This window comes from Diabrotica undecimpunctata, chromosome 3 (genome assembly GCF_040954645.1).
Source record: "Diabrotica undecimpunctata isolate CICGRU chromosome 3, icDiaUnde3, whole genome shotgun sequence".
NCBI lineage: Eukaryota > Metazoa > Arthropoda > Insecta > Coleoptera > Chrysomelidae > Diabrotica > Diabrotica undecimpunctata.
In genome coordinates this window covers 99,029,002-99,049,010 of record NC_092805.1, presented here as the reverse complement: position 1 = coordinate 99,049,010, position 20,009 = coordinate 99,029,002, and the positions used below count along the sequence as shown (strand labels likewise).

The window sequence follows — 20,009 nt, the reverse complement described above, 5'->3', positions numbered from 1 at the left end:
GAATGGAGAATGAAAAGACCTTTCAAACGATATATCACAAGCCTATACTTCCTATTTTAAAAATGGGGGTTGTACCTGTCATTCTAAGGGGGTTGAAGATAGGGGTTGCATTTTCACTTTAAAAAATGTCAAGTTATAATTTAAATTTGACGTGTTTCGGGATTTTTTATAAATATGTACAGTAACCTAAATAATGAATTTATTCCATTTGGCTTTTACACACTGTATGAATAACCTTTTTCCTGAGTTTTCTAACTTTTTTGTTACTTGCTTATCATGGTCTTGTTGACTTCTGTATAATAATATATATAAATCTTCTACTGCCCTTAGTAATTTACCTCATGATATTTCCATATTTATTCTTTAATTTTATTATTTCTTTTTTACCATTTTTCAATTTTCTCCTGAGAACTTTGAGACTCTTGTTATTTTCAATAATTTGTTGGATTTGTTCACTTTTATTCTTGCAGTCGTCCATCCTAATAGATTTTTGTATTCTTTTACTTATCTTTTTAAGTTCATGATATCCTTTGCTTTTATTAATTTGCATTTTTCTTTTTTCTTTCATTAATGTTTGTGTTTGGGGACTTATTCTTTCCTTATATGATTTTTATTTTGGCAGTGTATCATCTGGCTTTCCTCTATAGCTTCTATTATAATGTCAATCAGTTTGTTGATATTTGTCTCTGTATTCCCATTGCTTTCGAAAATGTTGTTAATGTGTTCTTCAGATGAATTTATATTATTATGCTCTATCCAGGTATGTGTGATCATGCAATATCTCTCTTTCCCAAGGTTCATTTCTAACGACCCTTTCACCATTCTGGGATCGCTACCTGTTTAAAAACTGGTACTGATTATGAGGCTGAAAAAATTTCTACTTCGGATTCCTCATTAAAGCTTGTGACGATAAAATGAATCACTGACTGACAATATCTCATAACGCAACTATAAAACTAACTCAAGTCTGGGAAGACTCAGCCTAATATAGCAAACTTAAACATATTAATTTTTCATATTGCTACATATGCATACGAGATATGAACTTTAAATCTTGCCAACCAAAGAAAAATAGATGTGAGCTTAGAAAAAATGTTGCCAATATCATACACAAAGTATCGCGCCAACATTTGCGTAGAAAAACTGATAGTCGAGGATATAATTACAGGCAAACGACCGTGACGAAAGTATTAAGTCTACAGAAGTTTCCCTAGACAGAGAAGAATGTAAAACCATAATTCAGAGGCAATCTAGGCATTATGTGCCTATACTCTTTCGAAACGCAACAGATAAAAGAAAAACAAGGTTCATCATAGGTTATCTTTCACTGTGTTTCAATAAAAGTATCGATTGCCAAAAAATAACTAATCAAATAATGCCTACCACAAAACTACATCTATAGTCAAAGAGTATGTTGGGAATAAACCACTTATATAGTAAGATAATATTGATGTTTCAGCTTTAACATCGAAGTCTTAAATAATTTATTTGAACTTATAATACAGTTTCAGAACAATAATAATATGTCTAACTTAACAGTTATCATTGATTAACATCCGAGTCTACAGCAAACTGTCACTTAAATAACTAATCAAATAGTTGGTAATCAAAGTAAAAGTAATTAATTTCATTTATTTTAGAATAGTTTTACCTGTATTTCTATTTATTTATTTTCTGTTTTTTTTTTCAGATGAAGCTTATATGAAAATGGCTATGGAAACCATGGAAGAGTTGGATTGGTGCCTAGATCAACTAGAAACTATACAAACCCATCGATCTGTCTCCGACATGGCTTCCCTAAAGGTAAGTGCTCTTAACTGGCTAATTATTATAGATTATGTCTTAGGTCAGACATTTTTTAATTCCAAAAAAGATAAGTTTCTATATTATTTGCTGTCTTTAATGGGGATCAACCACAATTTGAAAATACATTTTTCTGTCGTTTAGATTTTCACTTCGAAAATCCTTTTTTTTACATGGTAAATGGTGGGTAATTCCCATTAAAGATGGTAAATTTCATAAGAAACTAGCTTCAGAACCATATCCATATTTTTATCCACTGAGAATTAAGATGTTTAAATAATATTTATATAAGTTGGTAACCTCACACAGGCCCTGTCATAATTTAATGCAAATGTCATAATAAAGACAGGTTAAACGAAATATAGTTTTGTTTTATAAAAAATGTTTCAAATTAGCATGGCTAATAACCCTACCGTCTTCGTTTACATGTTTTTTAAAGGACGCTCCTCGTCGCTTAAATGGACTCTTCCAACTGTCGGCGTTTCGTGTCGCTAATTTCTTGACGATTGCCTCAACATTTTACTATAAAGAAAAGGTAAAAAAATAGAAGCTTCGCTTCAAAAATCATTGATTACGTCATCACGCCGAGATGGATAACGTCATTAGTATGATATATATGCCAAAAATTAATTTAAAACTTTACTTGTATGATATATGCTAAAAAAATTTAAAAATAAAAATCGACCTGTTCCAGGACGCGCTATCTCAGAGTATTCTCAAAACAATGAAGGTGTTCCAGAAATGAACATATTGTTTTTAAAATATAAAATAAAAATGTAATTCTTTAGACTTTTCTTAGTGTAGAATAAGTAAAATAGTCACTTTATCAAGTTTGTTCGCGACCCCGACTGACTGGCGTCGTCTCACCCTCTTAAATAGTTTTCACACCTAAATAAAAGAGGAGTAATCTTCACTTTTACGCATCAAGTAGTGATTTATCAGATCAGTTCATTCTCACACATCGCCCTTGAGGCATGTGAATTTTTACACACTCTCAATTCACGTATAAAATATTTCTCTACGCCGAAATCGGGAATTTTTCTCGTACATACGGTTTTCTCTTACGTGTTATAAAGAAAGAATTTTTTGATATTGTATAGTCAGCTACGGCCGTGTTGGGCCTCTCTACGCTAAAAAGATTTAATTATAAATCGATAAACTCAAAAGTGATTTTATTTCTCTGGAGCTATATTTGCTCATAATAAAAATCCTTATCCTTCAACGGTCACTGAAGAACCAAACATATGGAGATACATCTATTCACAAGTCCGTTGAAGTAAGGCTTGGAATCAAAAGATTTTCAACTCTCGAATGTAGGTAGCTAGTTACAAGGCTCCCTCAGAAGGTATTCCATATTTTTTTTTCTCACTGTATATAAGAGATCTATTCAACTAGTCACCTGATAAGGGTAGATGATAATGATGATAGATGTTATTTTTCTTTTTAATAAGCTACAAGGCATCGACGTCTTATAATGTTAATATTTTAAAAAATATATATAATTACATTATAAATTTATTAATTGCATCTCCATAAATAATAAATCATTGACGTAAAAAATAAAAAAAAAACATAAAATATGAGCCAATAATTTATACACATTATACAATTGACTAATATACTTTTTTGAACAAATAAACAACAGATTAAATTTAATAATCTCAAATAAGCAATAATTATTCAAAATCTTACCAACTTGTATTAAAGTTTTATTAAGTGCGATATTTAACGCAACGATATAAAAATATAAAATGTTAATGTAATACGCTATATACTACCATTCAACTTTATATATTAAAAGTTATAATAACTGTTTTTTCTGCGCATTTTATATAACGATTTCGCTCCTTAATATGATTCTGCACAACAGTTGCGTACGTGATAAGAATCATGTGAATAATCTGCCAAAAAACATTTGTAAATACTAAACAAGGTTCCCCTATTACGCAAATAAATAGCAGTAAAGAAAACATTGTATAAAGTTTATAACAATATATTAGAAAAAAAGGACAAATTCTTTGGAAATACATTGACTTTTATTTTTTGTTGTAAACGACAAAGTGAAAAATAATGTGTATTAGGAAATTATTGCCCCTATGATATACATACAGGATATGTCGCCATTTTTAAATCACACTACTTAAAATCACTGTTAAATACAAATCATAGGAACTCATCACTATGAGGTTTACAAACATAACTAACATTGCAGAAAGAATGTCAGTTGAGTGATTAAAAGTGTTGGCAAGGCTAACCAGACCAAAGATGATTCAATTGAACAAGCGTATATGTTCAAAGTCCTATCAGTATTGGTTAGAGATTCGACAAATAAGTGATCTTCTACAAAGCTAGTCGTTTTTTTTTCATAAAAGTAATGAGATCCCATAAATTACTATTTTATGAAGGTGTAACAGAAACTATAGTTTTACTAGACTTAGATGCTTATCTATACTTATATAGATTAAGCAAATGATGGCATAACGAAAGCACTAAAAGAAACGGAAAGGGGACTGAGAGAAGCTCAGTCATTTGGGATTTGATGATGACATCGTCCTTATAGCCGATCGTATGGATGATGCAATAATAATGTTTGATAAATTATATCACGATTCCTTGGACGGACTAAAGATTAATATGAATAATAGTATATGAAAAATTAGTCAATACTCACAATCTTAAGTAGTTTTTATTTAATAAAGTTGGTGAATTTTGGGCTTACAATATTTGCCCCATCATCATATACCAGTACGTTATTTTTATATATGTATTAAACAGCTAAAACAACATAAAACAATCAATAAACAACTGAAACACAATGAATGACACAATGAATTTTAAGATATTATCTTGAAAATCATAGGTACAAGTGAATGTATTCCTTAAGGGGGAAGGTGGTTCGCCGAATTACCTTAATTTATAGAGCTTTCCAAGGAGCTTTCCTGTATCTGAGATGTAAGTAGTATTTTTTCGTCGTAGATAAAATTTTAATTAAATTCAATTCAACCAACTATCTTTATAAAACCTATACTAACGCTGACTGACTATTTAGGGCAGATTGGTGATGCCCAATGGCACTAATGTCCAAATACAATACTTGGTTTGTCAATCTCACTCTCTATGTTATAATTGCTGACGCAATTTGTTATTATTTAGTGTCATTTATTGTGTTTCAGTTGTTTATTGCTTGATTTATATTGTTTTAACTTTTAGTTTTTAATACATATAAAAAAATAACGTACTGGGGCCTGATGATGGGGCAAATATTGTAAGCCTTGAAACCGGTAACCCAAAATTCACCAACTTTATTAAATAAAAACTACTTAAGATTGTGAGTATTGACTCATTTCCCATATACCAGTATTATGGACTCACATTGGCGACCTTTTCGTCATTATTGCTGTTGATGGAAGGGACATTATGCAGACTGCATCGAATAAGTACTTAGGACATGAAATTCGGTTAGGCAGAGATAACCAGACATGTGAGCTCCAACGTCACATAGGATTAGCCTTTGCAGCGTTTGGTAAATTAAACTATGTAATTAAATTGGACCTACCCATATGCCTCAAAAGGTAAATCTTTGACCAATGTCTGTTGCCTGTGCTCACTTAAGGAGCGGAAACATTAAAACTTACAAAAATGGTAGTGAATAAGATTCGCGTGACCGAGAGGGCTATGGAGACCAAGACAAGAGCCGCACAAGACAGAGACAGATAAAAAGAGCTGAGGAAAACCTATTTCCAGCAGTAGACGCATACAGGTTGATGATGATAAACCATAATTTAACCAATTAATCCACTTAAAATTATATAGTTGAAATATAATTAAAGTTGAAATTAGTTATAGTTTTGGTAAAGATAAATGTATAATAAAATAATGATTTCTTGATATCTCTTGAGATCCCTTTATATTTCCACCTTCATCTTTTCCTGCTACTAAAAATATATTGAGCTTATAGTTGGGTTTTTTAAGTCACTTGACGCATACGTGTTATAATATGATAGTTGTATTCTTAGATGAATTAATTAATTAGTGAATTCATTAGATGTATAATAGAGATGCCATTTACATTTTTATAGTTAATTAAAGTTTCATGAAATACACACGGGTTCTGGAACTCTATCGATCTATTTCAAATGAGTGTGTCATCTCATTTGAAAGTATAATTAATGGATTCAGATTTGAGATCATATATGCAAGAATATATTATAATACTATATATCTGGTAATACTACTCCAATTAAATATGTATTGTCATTACTTATTTTCCCAGTTTCTATTAATAGAATCGAAAAGATAAATCAAAAGTAAGAGAAAATATATTTTCTGTTTTTGAATAATACGTATCCATCGCCTTCCTCCGCTAAACACGTATTCCCATATTTTTCTTGTCTTCATCGATGTTATCAAGGGACCTTGTTTTTGGGTCTTTCTCTTCTATTCTGACCAATAGGTCTTTCAAGGAGCATTTTTCTAGCTTGGTCAGAACTGGTACAGAAGCCCTGAACTTGAAATCAAATCTTTTCCGTTAAAAGAAGTAGTACTAAAATTTTCATTTATACATTTTAGATTTTCCATGTCGTTCCTTTTATCGCCTGTTTTGCCTTATAATTGGTAGAAGGCACAGATTTAAGCAAAAAATTTGGTTTTCGACAACCAAGAAATCTTTGGATTACTAATTTTTGGTTTTATTCTCAGATGTCCCTGTAGCATCATTATTAAAGGTATTTTATTATTACTTCTTTTGACGGAAAAGATTTGATTTCAAGTTCAGGGCTTCTGTACTAGTCGCTCTAATGATTCCTGCTACATAATGAAATACGTATAGGCGAATATACAGAGGCACTATACGTGAACTGTCAATCATCTTAACTGTCTGTTCTTTATCTTTATTTACTCTTTATTAGTATAAGAAACCAGTTGACGAAAGGTTCTTGCTTAAATAAATGGATATGTTGAGGACTCCAATTTTAAATTCCCTATGTCGTTCCTTTCAACATCTGCTTTCCCTTGTTATTTATAGAAGGCACAGATTTAAGCAAAAATCTGGAGTTTGGTTTCGACAACCCAGAAATCTTGTGAAAATGCTGAAACAAATAGATATATATTTCAAAGGAGACATCTTTTAATAATATCTGTTATTTGTCAACCTCTTCCCTCCCAGTAAAACAAACCGTTAATTTTAAATCGAGAATATATTAAGTGTGGCACATCATTAGACAGATATTTTACTGGAGCGAAATACCTAAGCTGAGCATATTCTGTGATTTGACCAATACCCCTACGCAATAATTCAATCTTCCTTACCAGACTCTTCCGATGATGCATCTCTGTTGTCGGTCCTTTCGATATTAGTATGGGCTTCTACGACATAATTGGGTAGAAATTCAATTCCGTTAAAATCTTAAACAGTACGTGGCATTTCCCTTACCACGCTATCGCACAACTTCGTTGCTGTCCTGCTCTGTATTGGCAGGTTTAGTTTCTTGTATGTCAAGTTCAAGAATCTATGTAAGTTATTGGAAACTTGATCAACACCTGCCTCGTGGTTGTGAATCTCCCGTTTGACTGGACGCTTCTGATGGTATCGCATCTAGCCTCTGGAATAAAACTGTTTCTTATAATTACCCGGTATTGATCTTATAGTATTGTTATTTTTAATGCTAAACCTGAGTCATTGGAATTATGTATCTGTAATATTTCTTTAAAATTCACTTTAAGACTCTTTCAATGCTTAAATTTTGTTTTAATGTATCCAGGCACTGTTATACTATGTTGTTTTCTGGATCATATTGTGAGTATCTAGCAAGGCTCAGCATTCTTTCTTCAGTTCTTCTGATTACTTTTCTACTTGTTAAACACAAACATATACCATGACTTGATCCATACCCCTACGCAATAATTCAATCTTCCTTAGCAGACATTTTTCTCAGGATGCAACTCTGTTGTCGGTCTTTCCAATATTAGTATCTCGTCGTATTCTGATCTTAATGCCCAGTAAATTAAAAATTACTGTTCTTCTTATTAGACTACCGACTCCTACGGAGGTTGGCAATCATAATGGCTATTTTTATTTTTGAACTTGCTGCTTTAAACAAACCAATCGATCTAAATTGATCCCAACTACGTAGATACTTTAACCAAGAATTCTGCCTGCTGCCAACAGATTTTCTTCCTTTACCTTTTTCTATATTATTAGTCTCAAAATTTCATATTTTGGTTCCCTCGCCACGTGGCGTAGGAATTCCAGTTTTCTTGTTTGTATAGTGGTGATTAGGTCTGTTTCTTTACCATCCCTCTCCAGTACTTTTTTATTTATAATTATATCAGTCTGAATGGTACGTAGTCCAAATTCCAAATTAAGATTTATGCACGTTAGGAGTGGCTTCAGTCTTATAAATTCTGATCTGGCAATCTCTGTTCTCTTGTGTATTTTTCCAGTATAATCATTGGTTTTATTGGTTTTCAAGTACCGCTTGAAAACATGTTTCTAAAACATAATTGGTGAGAACTTCAGGATTCACAATTTGAAACAGCGCACCTGGTTTCTAACAATAATTTATTTTTGGTAACGGTGGTCTGGTAAATTGGTTTCTATTAAACTCTTAAACGGCACGTGGGATTTCGCTTACCAGGCGAAAATTATATCGCGCAATTCCGTTCTGTCCTGCTTTGTAGATTAGCAGGTTTAGTTTGTTGTATGTCAAGTTCAAGAATCATGTATTTTATCTTGATCAACAAGTACCTTCTAGTTGTGAATCTTCCGTTCGATTTCGTTTTTGATGGTATAGCGTCTAGTCTCTGAGATAAAACTGTTTCTTATAATTACCCGATATTGATCTGCTATCTACTCTCTGTTCAGATACTTTAATCTTTAATCTCTGGACACTCCCTACAAAATTGGGCATACAGATCTCAATAGCCGATAGTTTTTTGAACGAGGTTTGTAATAACGAGATTTGTAATAGAAACGCAAAATATTTTCGTTCATTGACACAGTCCATTTTACATATGCTTTTCTTCGGTCGTCCCGCTTGCGTGAGCGCCAGCAGATTTTTCATTGCAGCACCTTTAGCTAGTGAAACTCTTGTTGTTGCTTGGCTTGCTTGAGGTTGTTGTTGTTGTCGGGTTGTAGCTGATTGCATGATAGGGGCCCGCCTTCTTATTACCTTGCAACCGACGTTCTGCATGCTGTCATGTCCAGCGCCGACTCCAGATGTGCTCTGGTGAGCCCCAGGCAGCGACCCTAATCATAAATTATTATTCACCATCTTCATATGCGTGTATTTTGTACCTATTGCCAAGGTTCAGTTCTTTTGTCATGGCAGGTATCCCTGCTCTACTCTGGGTATCAGTGTTAAGATTACCCAGGAAGCATTCCCCATTCGCAGAAAGCCGCTCCTAATAGAAGAACTGATAAAAACTTTCAAAGGAGTTGCTGTTTTATTTATTGTTATTTTTTCTACATTATTTAGTATTAATTTTTTTATTGATTATAATTAAAATTTACTGTTGTATGACAGTTTTAAATATCATGGCTTAGGTAATGACGTATACGTCACCCACCAGATTATTGACGTAAACGTCACTAGATTATTATTACATTTCCGAACTTATTGCAAAAGTTAATAGCGATTTACATAAAAAAAATGACTATAACATTGAAGCAGGTTTTGAAAAACTTGAATTTATTTTATTTTTTACTTTTCTGTAAAAAAATCTGTGAAGTTGTGAAGGTACTATGTTACACGTTAGACAACCGAGCAACCATTATTTCGGATACGGCATCAAGACAGAGTGAATGAAATATATTTTATCCTTTTATTTTCTATTTTGTTTTCGTATTATTTTTTTTATTGTAAATTTTTGATTTGCATGCACATTTAATATATTTTTAATATATTTAAATATACAGTGAACGGCTAAATTATGGAATATTATCATTATTTCGAGAACCGTCGAGTTTTGAGGGAAATCCCGAAACAGGTCGATTTTTGTTATAAAATACCCATCTTATAACGTACATGGAGTAGGGATGACGTCACCGGTGTGGGTGTAGTGACATAACCGTAAATTTTTTTAAATAGAAATTGGTATAATGCGACACCTCATTTAAAGGAGAATTTAATTCTCTCTCTAACGACATTACATTTTTAACTAAAATATTTTTTTAAGGGTACAAAAACAATTTTTTTTAATTTAAATTCAACTAAATTACAAATAATGATTTAATTTGTAATTTACTTTAAAGTAACCAAATTATGCATAACAATTATTTTAAATTAAATGTTCGAAATACCATCCATCGGTTCCTGCTATGACTTTCTGAAGTAAATACTTAAAAAAGCAAAAATAATAATGGACACACAAAGTTACCTCATAAACAAAACTTTTTGTCGAATGTCAAGCAAGTGATAGTGGCATAGTTACTGTAATATTTATTGACGTAAATGTTTTGATTTTGTGAATAATTGTCATCAGTTGTCAATTGTAATTTTTACTTTTGAATACTAAATTATGGCTCACCTAAATGAAACACAACGCATAGAAATATTAATTCTTAGCGGATGCGGAGATAAAAAAGAACATAGAACGAGGTATGCAATTTATTCAACGCAAAATATCCAGACAGACCCATCAGGTAATCAACAGTAAGTAAAATAGTCCGCAAATTTGAAGAAACTGGGCACGTTAAACATATTCCAGAATAATGTCATGGTTGCGTAATTTGAGACAGTGGTTTGGCTGTAACACTAATGAACTCTTTAGGTCAGCTGTAAACAAGGTCAGGATAGCCTTGATGATTTCCAATCTCCGATAGGAGTGGCACAAGAAGAAGAAGAAGAACATATTCCAACGCTGGGCGTCCTAAAATTAAAGACAATGTGAAACTTGATATTGTATTAAATGTACATGACAACCCTCACAGTAGTTCAACACAAATGAGTGAATATGCTGGAGTTTCTCAACGATCGGTATTACCGTGAATCGCCAAAATTTCAGATATTGTAGTCAAGAAAACCCACATTGGATGACTGAGTCACATACGCAATATTCTCAGAAAGTAAATGTATGGGCAGGGATAATTAATGACAGAATCATTGGTCCTTTTTTCTTTGAAGAAAATCTAACAGGAGAACGTTATTTAACTTTTTTAAAAAATCAACTTATACTTGTTCTTTGCTAACATGTATCCAAATGCCAATAATCCAAATTTACCTAGTGAAAATATCAGGTTTCAACAAGATGGAGCCCCTTCGCATTACGCACGTGAAGTACGTAAATTTTTAAATCATTGCTTTCCCAGGAGGTGGATCGGAAGACGAGGTTTTATAGAGTGGCCAGCAAGGTCGCCAGATCTAACATGTCTAGATTTTTTCCTGTGGAGTTACATAAAATCAAAAGCTTATGTCAATAGACCCCAAAACTTACAGGACTTGAAAGATAGAATTAGGCATGAAATGAGTCTAATTACTGAAGAAGTCATCCGCAATGTACTTGATGAATGTGTCCGTAGATTCGCATATTGTCATCAAGAAACCGATGGATGACATTTCGAGTATTTAATTTAGAATAATTATTTTGCATAATTTGGTTACTTTAAAGTACATTATTAATTAAATCTTTAGTTGTAATTTAGTTGAATTTAAATTAACAAAAATTGTTTTTGTATCCTTAAAAAAATATTTTGGTTAAAAATGTAATGTCGTTAAATAGAGAATTAAATTCTCGTTTAAATGAGGTGTCACATTATACCGATTTTTATTTAAAAAAATTAACGATTACGTTACTACACCTACACCGGTGACATCATCCCTACTCCATGTACGTTATAAAGTGTACTTTGTACTACACTGTATTTTGTAGTATATCTCAAAAAGATGTATTCTCCTATATCTTATTATGGTACTACTGTCTGTACAATTACTTGTTTGCTGTTTCTTATTGCAAATTATTTGGTCTTGATTTCACTTTGTGGTTATTTCGTTTTTCCGACTATTATTTCAATTTTAAATCCTTCTAGGGAATAACCCAGGTTTTTTTTACTAAATACGTTAGAAAGCGAACTCTTGGATAAATAGGATTGTTGCGAAGTCACCGACGACCATAACGAACATGTTTCTACCAAACATTCTTTAAAAATATCCTAATCTAGAATTTAATGTGTAGGTATTATTGGTTTCCTAAAATTTACAATATCGAATTCGATTAGATGAATCACTTTTTATTGATTCACTCAAAACACACATATGCTGTTTTCGGTACCTTATTTTCTAACGTTTTTGTTATACCTAGGTGTGTTATTCATGCGTCATAGGGATTAGTAGTAAATCTTCTGTTTGCTATATACACTCATAAATAGTTTGGAAAAGCCGGGGAAAACTTGTTTATTACAAAGGAAAAATATTTAGTATCAACTTGATAATATGTTGTTATGAAAACATTCAATTAATAAAAATAAATATTCTTCGTCTGTAATAAACAAGTTTTTCTCGGCTTTTCCAAACTAGTTATTAGTATATATAGTAAACAGCAGGTTAACTCTAATAAAGGTACTAACCCTAACACTAGATCTTAGTCAGATTAAAATAGGGCCAGTGTAATAAACTTCTTCTTACTATGCCTAAATATAGGTAGCTCCTTTTTATATATCTTTGTTGTGTATCATTAAGTATACACAGATTTACCTCATCTACAGTTTAACATCAACTCCGAACGACTAACTGTAAAGGGGTGATTTCGTTGACGCGGCTCGTCTGGAAGACATAGTGGTCAACCGTCAACGTCTGCGTCTCGACTGCGCAGAAACTAGTCGGGAAGCGATCGCAAGCGGCCAGTTTTCATATAGTCAATAGTAGTAGTGATTTGAAAATGTCGAAAAAATTTTTCCATGTGGATGATGAACTTTTAATTAATGTAAAATGTCAAAATCAAATTGTTCTTTATTGAGTGTAAAAAAGCTTCAACTTTTCATCATCGACGTTAAGATGAGTTTCAATGAGTATGCTGTAATAACCTTTTTGTCTTCTCAATTTGTAAAATTCCTGAGTTGGTTCTCGTGTGCAGAATAGAACAACTGCCGAATATTATCATTTTCTTCATCTTTTATCAAAATGAGTGCTGCTAACCGTAACGGTAGTCGTTGCCAGACGTGATACTATAAATACAGAAAAAAATAAGACAACTCGCCAACGAAGAAATAAATAAGGGAAAAATCGTTACCATCAAATATAGTACATTAATAATAGATGGAAGACCACACAAATGAAATAAATACAGAAACAACTAGACGAAACCTATGAAAACCAAAAAACCAACAGAAGATGAAAATACACCAGTTAAAGCACAAAATATGACAAAAATAGCAAAGAAAAAGGAAAGAAATAAGGTTAAAAATAGGAAAAGAGCGAGAACGAAAGATAAACCCGACATAAACTTACTTTACTTTTTCGTGTCTGGATCCGACTACAGTTTTTCTGCCCAATATCGGGCTACGTCTACACCCTTTGTATTTGCGAGCCATAAATCATCAAGGGTGCACTGTGATGGGCAAAGTCTGCATACTCTCAGGTGCTTCACGTTCTGTATTTTCCCACATTCACAAAGTGCGTCGCTGTCTGTCCTGATACCCCATTTAATGAGGTTCTGTTTTACAGGGGAAACACCTGTGCGTATGCGATTGAGTGTCCGCCAGGTTCTCCAGTCCAGGTTTATTTCATTAGGTCGTTCTGGATGTAGGGGGAACAGTTCGGGTGGTTCGACGTTGACATTTCTTATAAACCTTTTCCTTGATTGAAGTCGGCTGATTCCTGGCGATTCGTCAAATCCGTATAATTGGTGCCTTTCATCGAAAGTTTGCCTGAACTTCTCCACATATTGTGAGGCGCATCTACGGTCGTCTGGTGATGCGAATCTGCAGCTACCAAGTACAGTACGGGTAGGGGAGTAGGCTTCATACAACCGGTAATTATTCTACATGTTTCATTTAACGCCGTGGTGACTTGTTGGGCGTGTCTAGATCTACCCCAGACGGGACAAGCATATTCCCCTGTTGAGAAACATAAGGCCTCAGCTGTTGTCTTCAATAACTGGGGGTTTGCACACCACTTGCTCCCTACAAGTTTCCGGAGAAGGTTGTTTCTCGTAGCAACCTTTTGTCTTGTGTTCTGACAGTGGAATTTATACGTTAGTGACCGGTCTAGTACTATTCCAAGATATTTGGGCTTATCAGTATGTTTCAAGCGTTATTCCCCCCAAGAAACATTCAGTTTTACATGCGCCAGTTGGTTGTTGAGATGGAAGCACATACTTGGGTGTTAGTAGGGTTTGGCTTTAATGAGTTTTGTTTGTAGTAAGTTGACATCATGTTTAAAGCCTCTTCCATTGTCGACTCTACTTGTGTGAGTGTTTTCCCCTTTACGGCTATACCAAGGTCATCAGCGTAGACAAAACTCTCAGTCTGAGGTGCATTGGTTGGTCGTTGGTGTAGATGTTAAATAAGGACGGCGCCAGAACGCTTCCTTGAGGTAGGCCATTTTTTTGGGTTCTCCATCTGCTCTTCTTTCCATTTGGCAAAACGTAGAAACGTCTATTACACAACAGTGATCTAATGATATTTACCAGGTCATAGTCAAGCACAGTGTTATAGATCTTAGTTAGCAAGGTTCTGTGGTTTATCGTATCATAGGCCGCTGTGAGGTCTATCAAGGCTACTCCCACTATCTCTTTCTGCTCAAATCCCTCCTCTATGTATTCTGTTAGGTTCAGCACTTGGCCTGTGCATGATTTACCTGGTCTGAAGCCTGCTTGTTGTGGGATTAGTTTTGCATCTAATTTTCCATACTGCGTACCAAGGTGTTAGAAATTCTCTTCTTTGTATTTCTGGTAATCTGTCTGTCCCACAGTATCCCGTTCATTTATTTAATACATATGGGCGGTTCTCTATGAAATCTGAGCGGTTTTCTGTGAGTAGTTCTTTATATTAGTCTTCCCACTCTTTTTCTGATATGTATTGGATTTGGAACTTTTCGTTGTTATTCTTCCTTAAAGATTTCAGTATTTTCCAGGATTCCGAATTCCTTGTTCCTCCTATGTATTGTTCAATTTGTGCACATGTTTCTTCCCATTCTTCATTCTTTTCTTTTGCCCTTCTTCGTTTTACTTCTCTGTTTTTCTCTTTGTACTTCTGTGTGTCGTCTGGGGATTGGGTGCTCATACTTTTCATGTATAGAATTTTCTTCTCCTCAATACATTTTTTGGTTTCTTTGTTTATTTTAAGTTTGTGTTGGGTATTTCTTTTCTCAAGTTTCCCCAAAGCTTCTAATGCTGCCTTTTTTATGCTGTGTTTGACGTGCTCGTACGTTTCTTTGACGTTTCTGAAACCGAAATCCTGTAACTTCTGGTCCAGTCTTCTCTGGTATAGGTCCCTTATGGATTCCTCTTGAAGTAAATTTATGTTGAACTTCATTTCTTCTAGTTGTTTGGTACAATATTTTATTAAAAATAAATGTAGTTTGCAAAATCATGCAAAAATCTTAACGTTATTTTACCAGAAGCTGTAGAAATATTAAATGGAATTAAAATATTTATACATATATATATATATATATATATATATATATATATATATATATATATATATATGTAATATATAAGAATATAAATATATATAAATTTGCTCAATGAAGCTAAAAAAATAGCTCAAGAAATGGATGCAGAAATTTCATTTCCTGCAGGTCATACAGTTCGATCAAGAAGAAAAAAGATTTTTTATAAATATGAACATAAATATGAGCCAATTAAATCTCCAGAATTACATTTTAAAGTAAATTTGTATTTTTGTATTCTTGATATTGCCATCTTAAAATTAGATGAGAGATTTCAAGATTTAGAAACACATGTTGAATCTTTTGGTTTTTTAAATAACCTAAGTGTCTTTTCTAAAGAGGAAATAATGAAATATTGTACCAATTTAGAAACTAAACTAACTGGCTCTGAAACAAAAAAATTAGATATAAATGCAATAGATCTTTACAATGAGATTGATATATTGTTTATTCAAATTACTAATAAAAATAATATGTTGGTCAAAGAAGTGTTAGCCTATCTCGTTGCTAACAAGTTAAAAGGAATATTTCCTATTTTATTTATTGCGCTTAAAATATTTTTAACTATGCCAGTCACTGTAGCGCATTGGGAGCGATCATTTTCAAAACTTAAATTATTTAAAAAAAACTACCTAAGATCTACCATGAGCCAATCCAGGCTTACAAATTTAGCTATAATAAGTATCGAGGAAGATATTTGTTTTAATTTAGATGTGACGGACCTAGTTAGGGAATTTGCACTTAAAAAGGCAAGAAAAGTCGATTTTAGTAATTAGACGTGTATACCTACCTAGTGTTGTATTTCCTTTTTCTTTATTTTTCGTAAAATAACTGTGTAGATTTTTGTATTTTGGTTATATCAAATTATATTTATGTACGTAATATGTTGTATAAGCTCATATTTATATTATAGGTATGTATCTATTCGTTGACAGATTAAATATATTTTTATGATTTAAATGTTCAAAATTGTGTTTTTTTTATTTTCGCTAATTGGCGATGTTTTCTTATACACCTTTTCCAAAACTTCTGCTGAGGCGGCAAATTTGGTTCTTGCGCCCGGGCGGCAAAACCTCTAGGCTCGGCCCTGTAGAAACGAATTGGGATATCAAGAACCGCTATTGTATAACGCTTATTATACGCCATCTTGTTGTGATAGTTACGTAACGCTTACCTCAACATTTTATTGTAGAGAAAAAAAAAAGTAATACAACACCAGTATAGAAGCTTCGCTTCAAAAAGGTACTGTATTTTTCTTTTAAAAGTCATTGTGTTTTACTTGTTCCATTATTTAATTTCCAATTATAAGTTCATATTTAATTGTTAGTTTTAATAGTGCTAGACTTTTTGTTTTCTATAGAAATATTTTCATAATAAATGCATCGTCTTGTTATTGTACCATACGCTTAGCAACGCGTAGTCATTTTAATTGCTCGTAATTAACTATCCTGTCTCTCTCTTTCCTTAGCTGGAAAATAGATCCAGAATCTTCGACATCACATTAGTTTCTCACGTATGTTTCCAAACCAGGAATGTAATTTTTGTTCTGGATTTTTTCTACCCTCTATCGTTCCTGTGAGTATAAGTTTGAAGAGGGGATACTTGATCCACGTAAGACATGTCCCAAATAAGGGCTTCCCCTTCAGTTAACTGAGCCTCTGAGGTATATATAATCCCTGTTGTTATGCAAATGGGCTCTACTTTTTCTGGCTGTAATTTGACTTCAGTTGTGTGCCTTACATATGTGTTTTCTAAAGAAGTTATTCTCAAATAAAATCATATATAAAGTATAATATTTATGTTACAAAGTTTTTATACGTACCCCTACAACTGCAACTTAGCGCAGGTTCCTTTTATATTATTGTTGAATTGGCATATTCTTGCTCATTTGTATACATTATTAATATTTCTGTACTGCTTTTTAACAGACACTTAGTATTAAAACCGCTGTAAGTTGTTGTAAACGAATAACTATTTTATCTTCCAAAAAATGACTGATAATCTTAAAAACACTTTCAATTCACACATCAACAAGTCAAAAAGAGTCAAAAAGCAATTTACACATCATTCAAATATTTTACTTACTATCCAAGATTATTTCTTGGCATGCACTTACGTCAATAAAATAATAACATATGTAATATTTCCCTGGTTTGCTTTTCGTTTACTAGAAATAATTTTCTATTCGTGCTTAAGTAATAAAACAACTGTTAGCTTCAAATTTTCGTGACGTCAAGCAAACTTTTAATTTTTCATGGAACGAGACCAAAGCATTTTTCCAATTGCTAGGGTCACTTCCTTTTTGTAAATATCTCGTTAGTATTGCGTGGGAAGATAATTTCATATTTGACCAATTTTGTTTCTTAAAATATCCGAAGTAGGTCCTTTCCTTGAAACGTGAAGTCTCATCGAAACACGTAATTTTACTTAATGTTTTATAATACAAAGTGGAAATTGTATTAGTTTCTATAGATGTTTATAGAGTATTCAATAGAGGATATGTTATGAATTTCGAAAGTAATTATCTATGGTATCTCTGTTTTTCAATCTAGATAGAATAAAATAGAAATATGCTTTATTGTCACTGAAAATTGTACAATTTAATGGACAAAGCTTACAAAGTTGTAGATTTAAGTTGCAAAGGGAGATGGTTGTATAATTTTTTTGCCGAATATAATATAGATTTCTTCACTAACTCAGTGGACGGGATCGGCAAATACACATCAAAGCTTGAATTTCTGGTGGAGTAGTCATGATTAGGTCTTGCTGGAAATTCAGTAGCTTCTGCAATGTTCTACTGAGACCAAAAAGATACCGAATTGCTCTTTTTTGTAATTTAAAAATAACATCAGATTGGGCAGCTGTACTAGAATCCCAAAAAGGAAGACCATATCAAAGATGAGACTCGAACAAAGAAAAGTATGTTATTTTGGAAGATGCTAAATTGATTTCCTTCGAAATAGATCTTATTGCATAGTAGGCTGAGGCTAGTTTTTTAATTAAAAAATGGATATGAAGGGACCATTTAAGGTTGCTGTCTATAAAAATGCCAAGAAATTCTATTAATTGTTTGGACCAGTTCAAATTTATCAACTGGTCTTTTAAAGAATGAATTCGATACCTTTTTTGAATTGGAGGGATCGGAAATAGGACCTATAGCTGGCAAATAGCTGATGTTATCTTTTTACTCACATTAACGAAGTATTTATTTAGATTCTCAGGGTTTGAAAGAGAAAATGTTTGAGCTGTGTTAGTTTTATTTTGAAGATCGTTTATTATGGACCAAGTTTCCCTTGCAACATTTTTAGAGCTCTTCCCAGACGATTCTTATAGTACATTTTTTAGCTGGTTTGATAAGTTTTAGATAGGTTCCTCTGTACTTGGAGATATATTCAGTGACAAGGACGTTGGTAGTAAATTTCTTTATGTTTTATGCTCTTTATGTCATATTTTAGATTCCCTTGCCGACCAATTCATCAATCTGTTTGTTTTGCAAGTTATAGAAAGCACAGTGGTATAGAATTGAATTCAGTTTCGCCAGGTAAGAAATCTTATGATTTTTCTTGTTGTTATTAGATGGCGTTGTTACGTCTGTAAATAATTATTTCGATAATTATGGGCCTACGACGGGATAGATTTTGTTTCGGTTCAGAGCAGTGGCATATGCCGCTCTGATGAGATCTAAAAAGGTTAAAATACGTATAAGCGGCTTGCCGCCGCCCTGCATCGAAATAACAATCTAATACCGTCATTATGTTTTATCTCTTTACTGTGTTTGGAGTACCAGAAACTGAATTCACTACGAATTTTGACCATGATGAACGGCTTGTGGAATGCATATTTTAGATTCTCTTGCCGACCAATTCATCAATCTGTTTGCTTTGCATGTTGTAGAAAGCACAGTGGTAAAGATTTGAATTCAGTTTCGCCAGATAAGAAATCTTATGATTTCTCTTGTTATTAGATGGCGTTGTTACGTCTGTAAATAATTATTTCGATAATTATTGGCCTACGACAGGATAGATTTTGTTTCGGTTCAGAGCAGTTGCATATGTCGCTCTGATGAGACCTAAAGAGGTTGAAATACGTATAAGCTGCTTGCCGCCGCCTTGCATCGAAATAAAAATTTAATACCGTCATTATGTTAAACTTATTTAATATTCTGATATAGTTCAAAAGAAAGTGGCGCAATCGATTGTGTTTTTATATAATACTTTTCCTGGCGTAAAGATTGATCGATATAAATGGTGGTTCTTATTTTAAATGTTGTTAATAGTTATTTCTCTGTATTTAATATGTTAAGGACTTCTTCGTCTGTATTCGTGCCGTCCAAGGAATTTTAAAAAGTCGTCAATACTATGTGTCGAATATACTCGAATGTGTCGAACTTATTTAGGATATTGTTACGATAATTATCCTGGCCTAAAATAACCGTATTATATTATGACTAATGCTGTTCTGTTTTAGAATATACGAGACCTTTCGAATAGCTGGCATAAACTCCAAGTAATAAAAAAAACTGGTTCCATTCGAATCTTCCGGAATTAGGCCTGTCCATTCGAGGCGAAACCAGGTCAATTGATGTCAAAATCCATGGGA

At 33.0% G+C, this 20,009-nt stretch overlaps 1 protein-coding gene across 9 annotated transcripts in view; it reads left to right on the top strand.

Moving 5' to 3' along the window:
* dnc (phosphodiesterase dunce) overlaps positions 1-20,009 on the top strand; it is a 760,818-nt gene that overhangs the window by 650,937 nt on the left and 89,872 nt on the right. For all 9 annotated transcript variants that reach the window (XM_072526397.1, XM_072526398.1, XM_072526399.1 and 6 more), the window contains one exon: positions 1,691-1,803. In XM_072526397.1, coding sequence (XP_072382498.1) covers positions 1,691-1,803 — 113 coding nt within the window. The remainder of the gene's footprint in view (positions 1-1,690; positions 1,804-20,009) is intronic.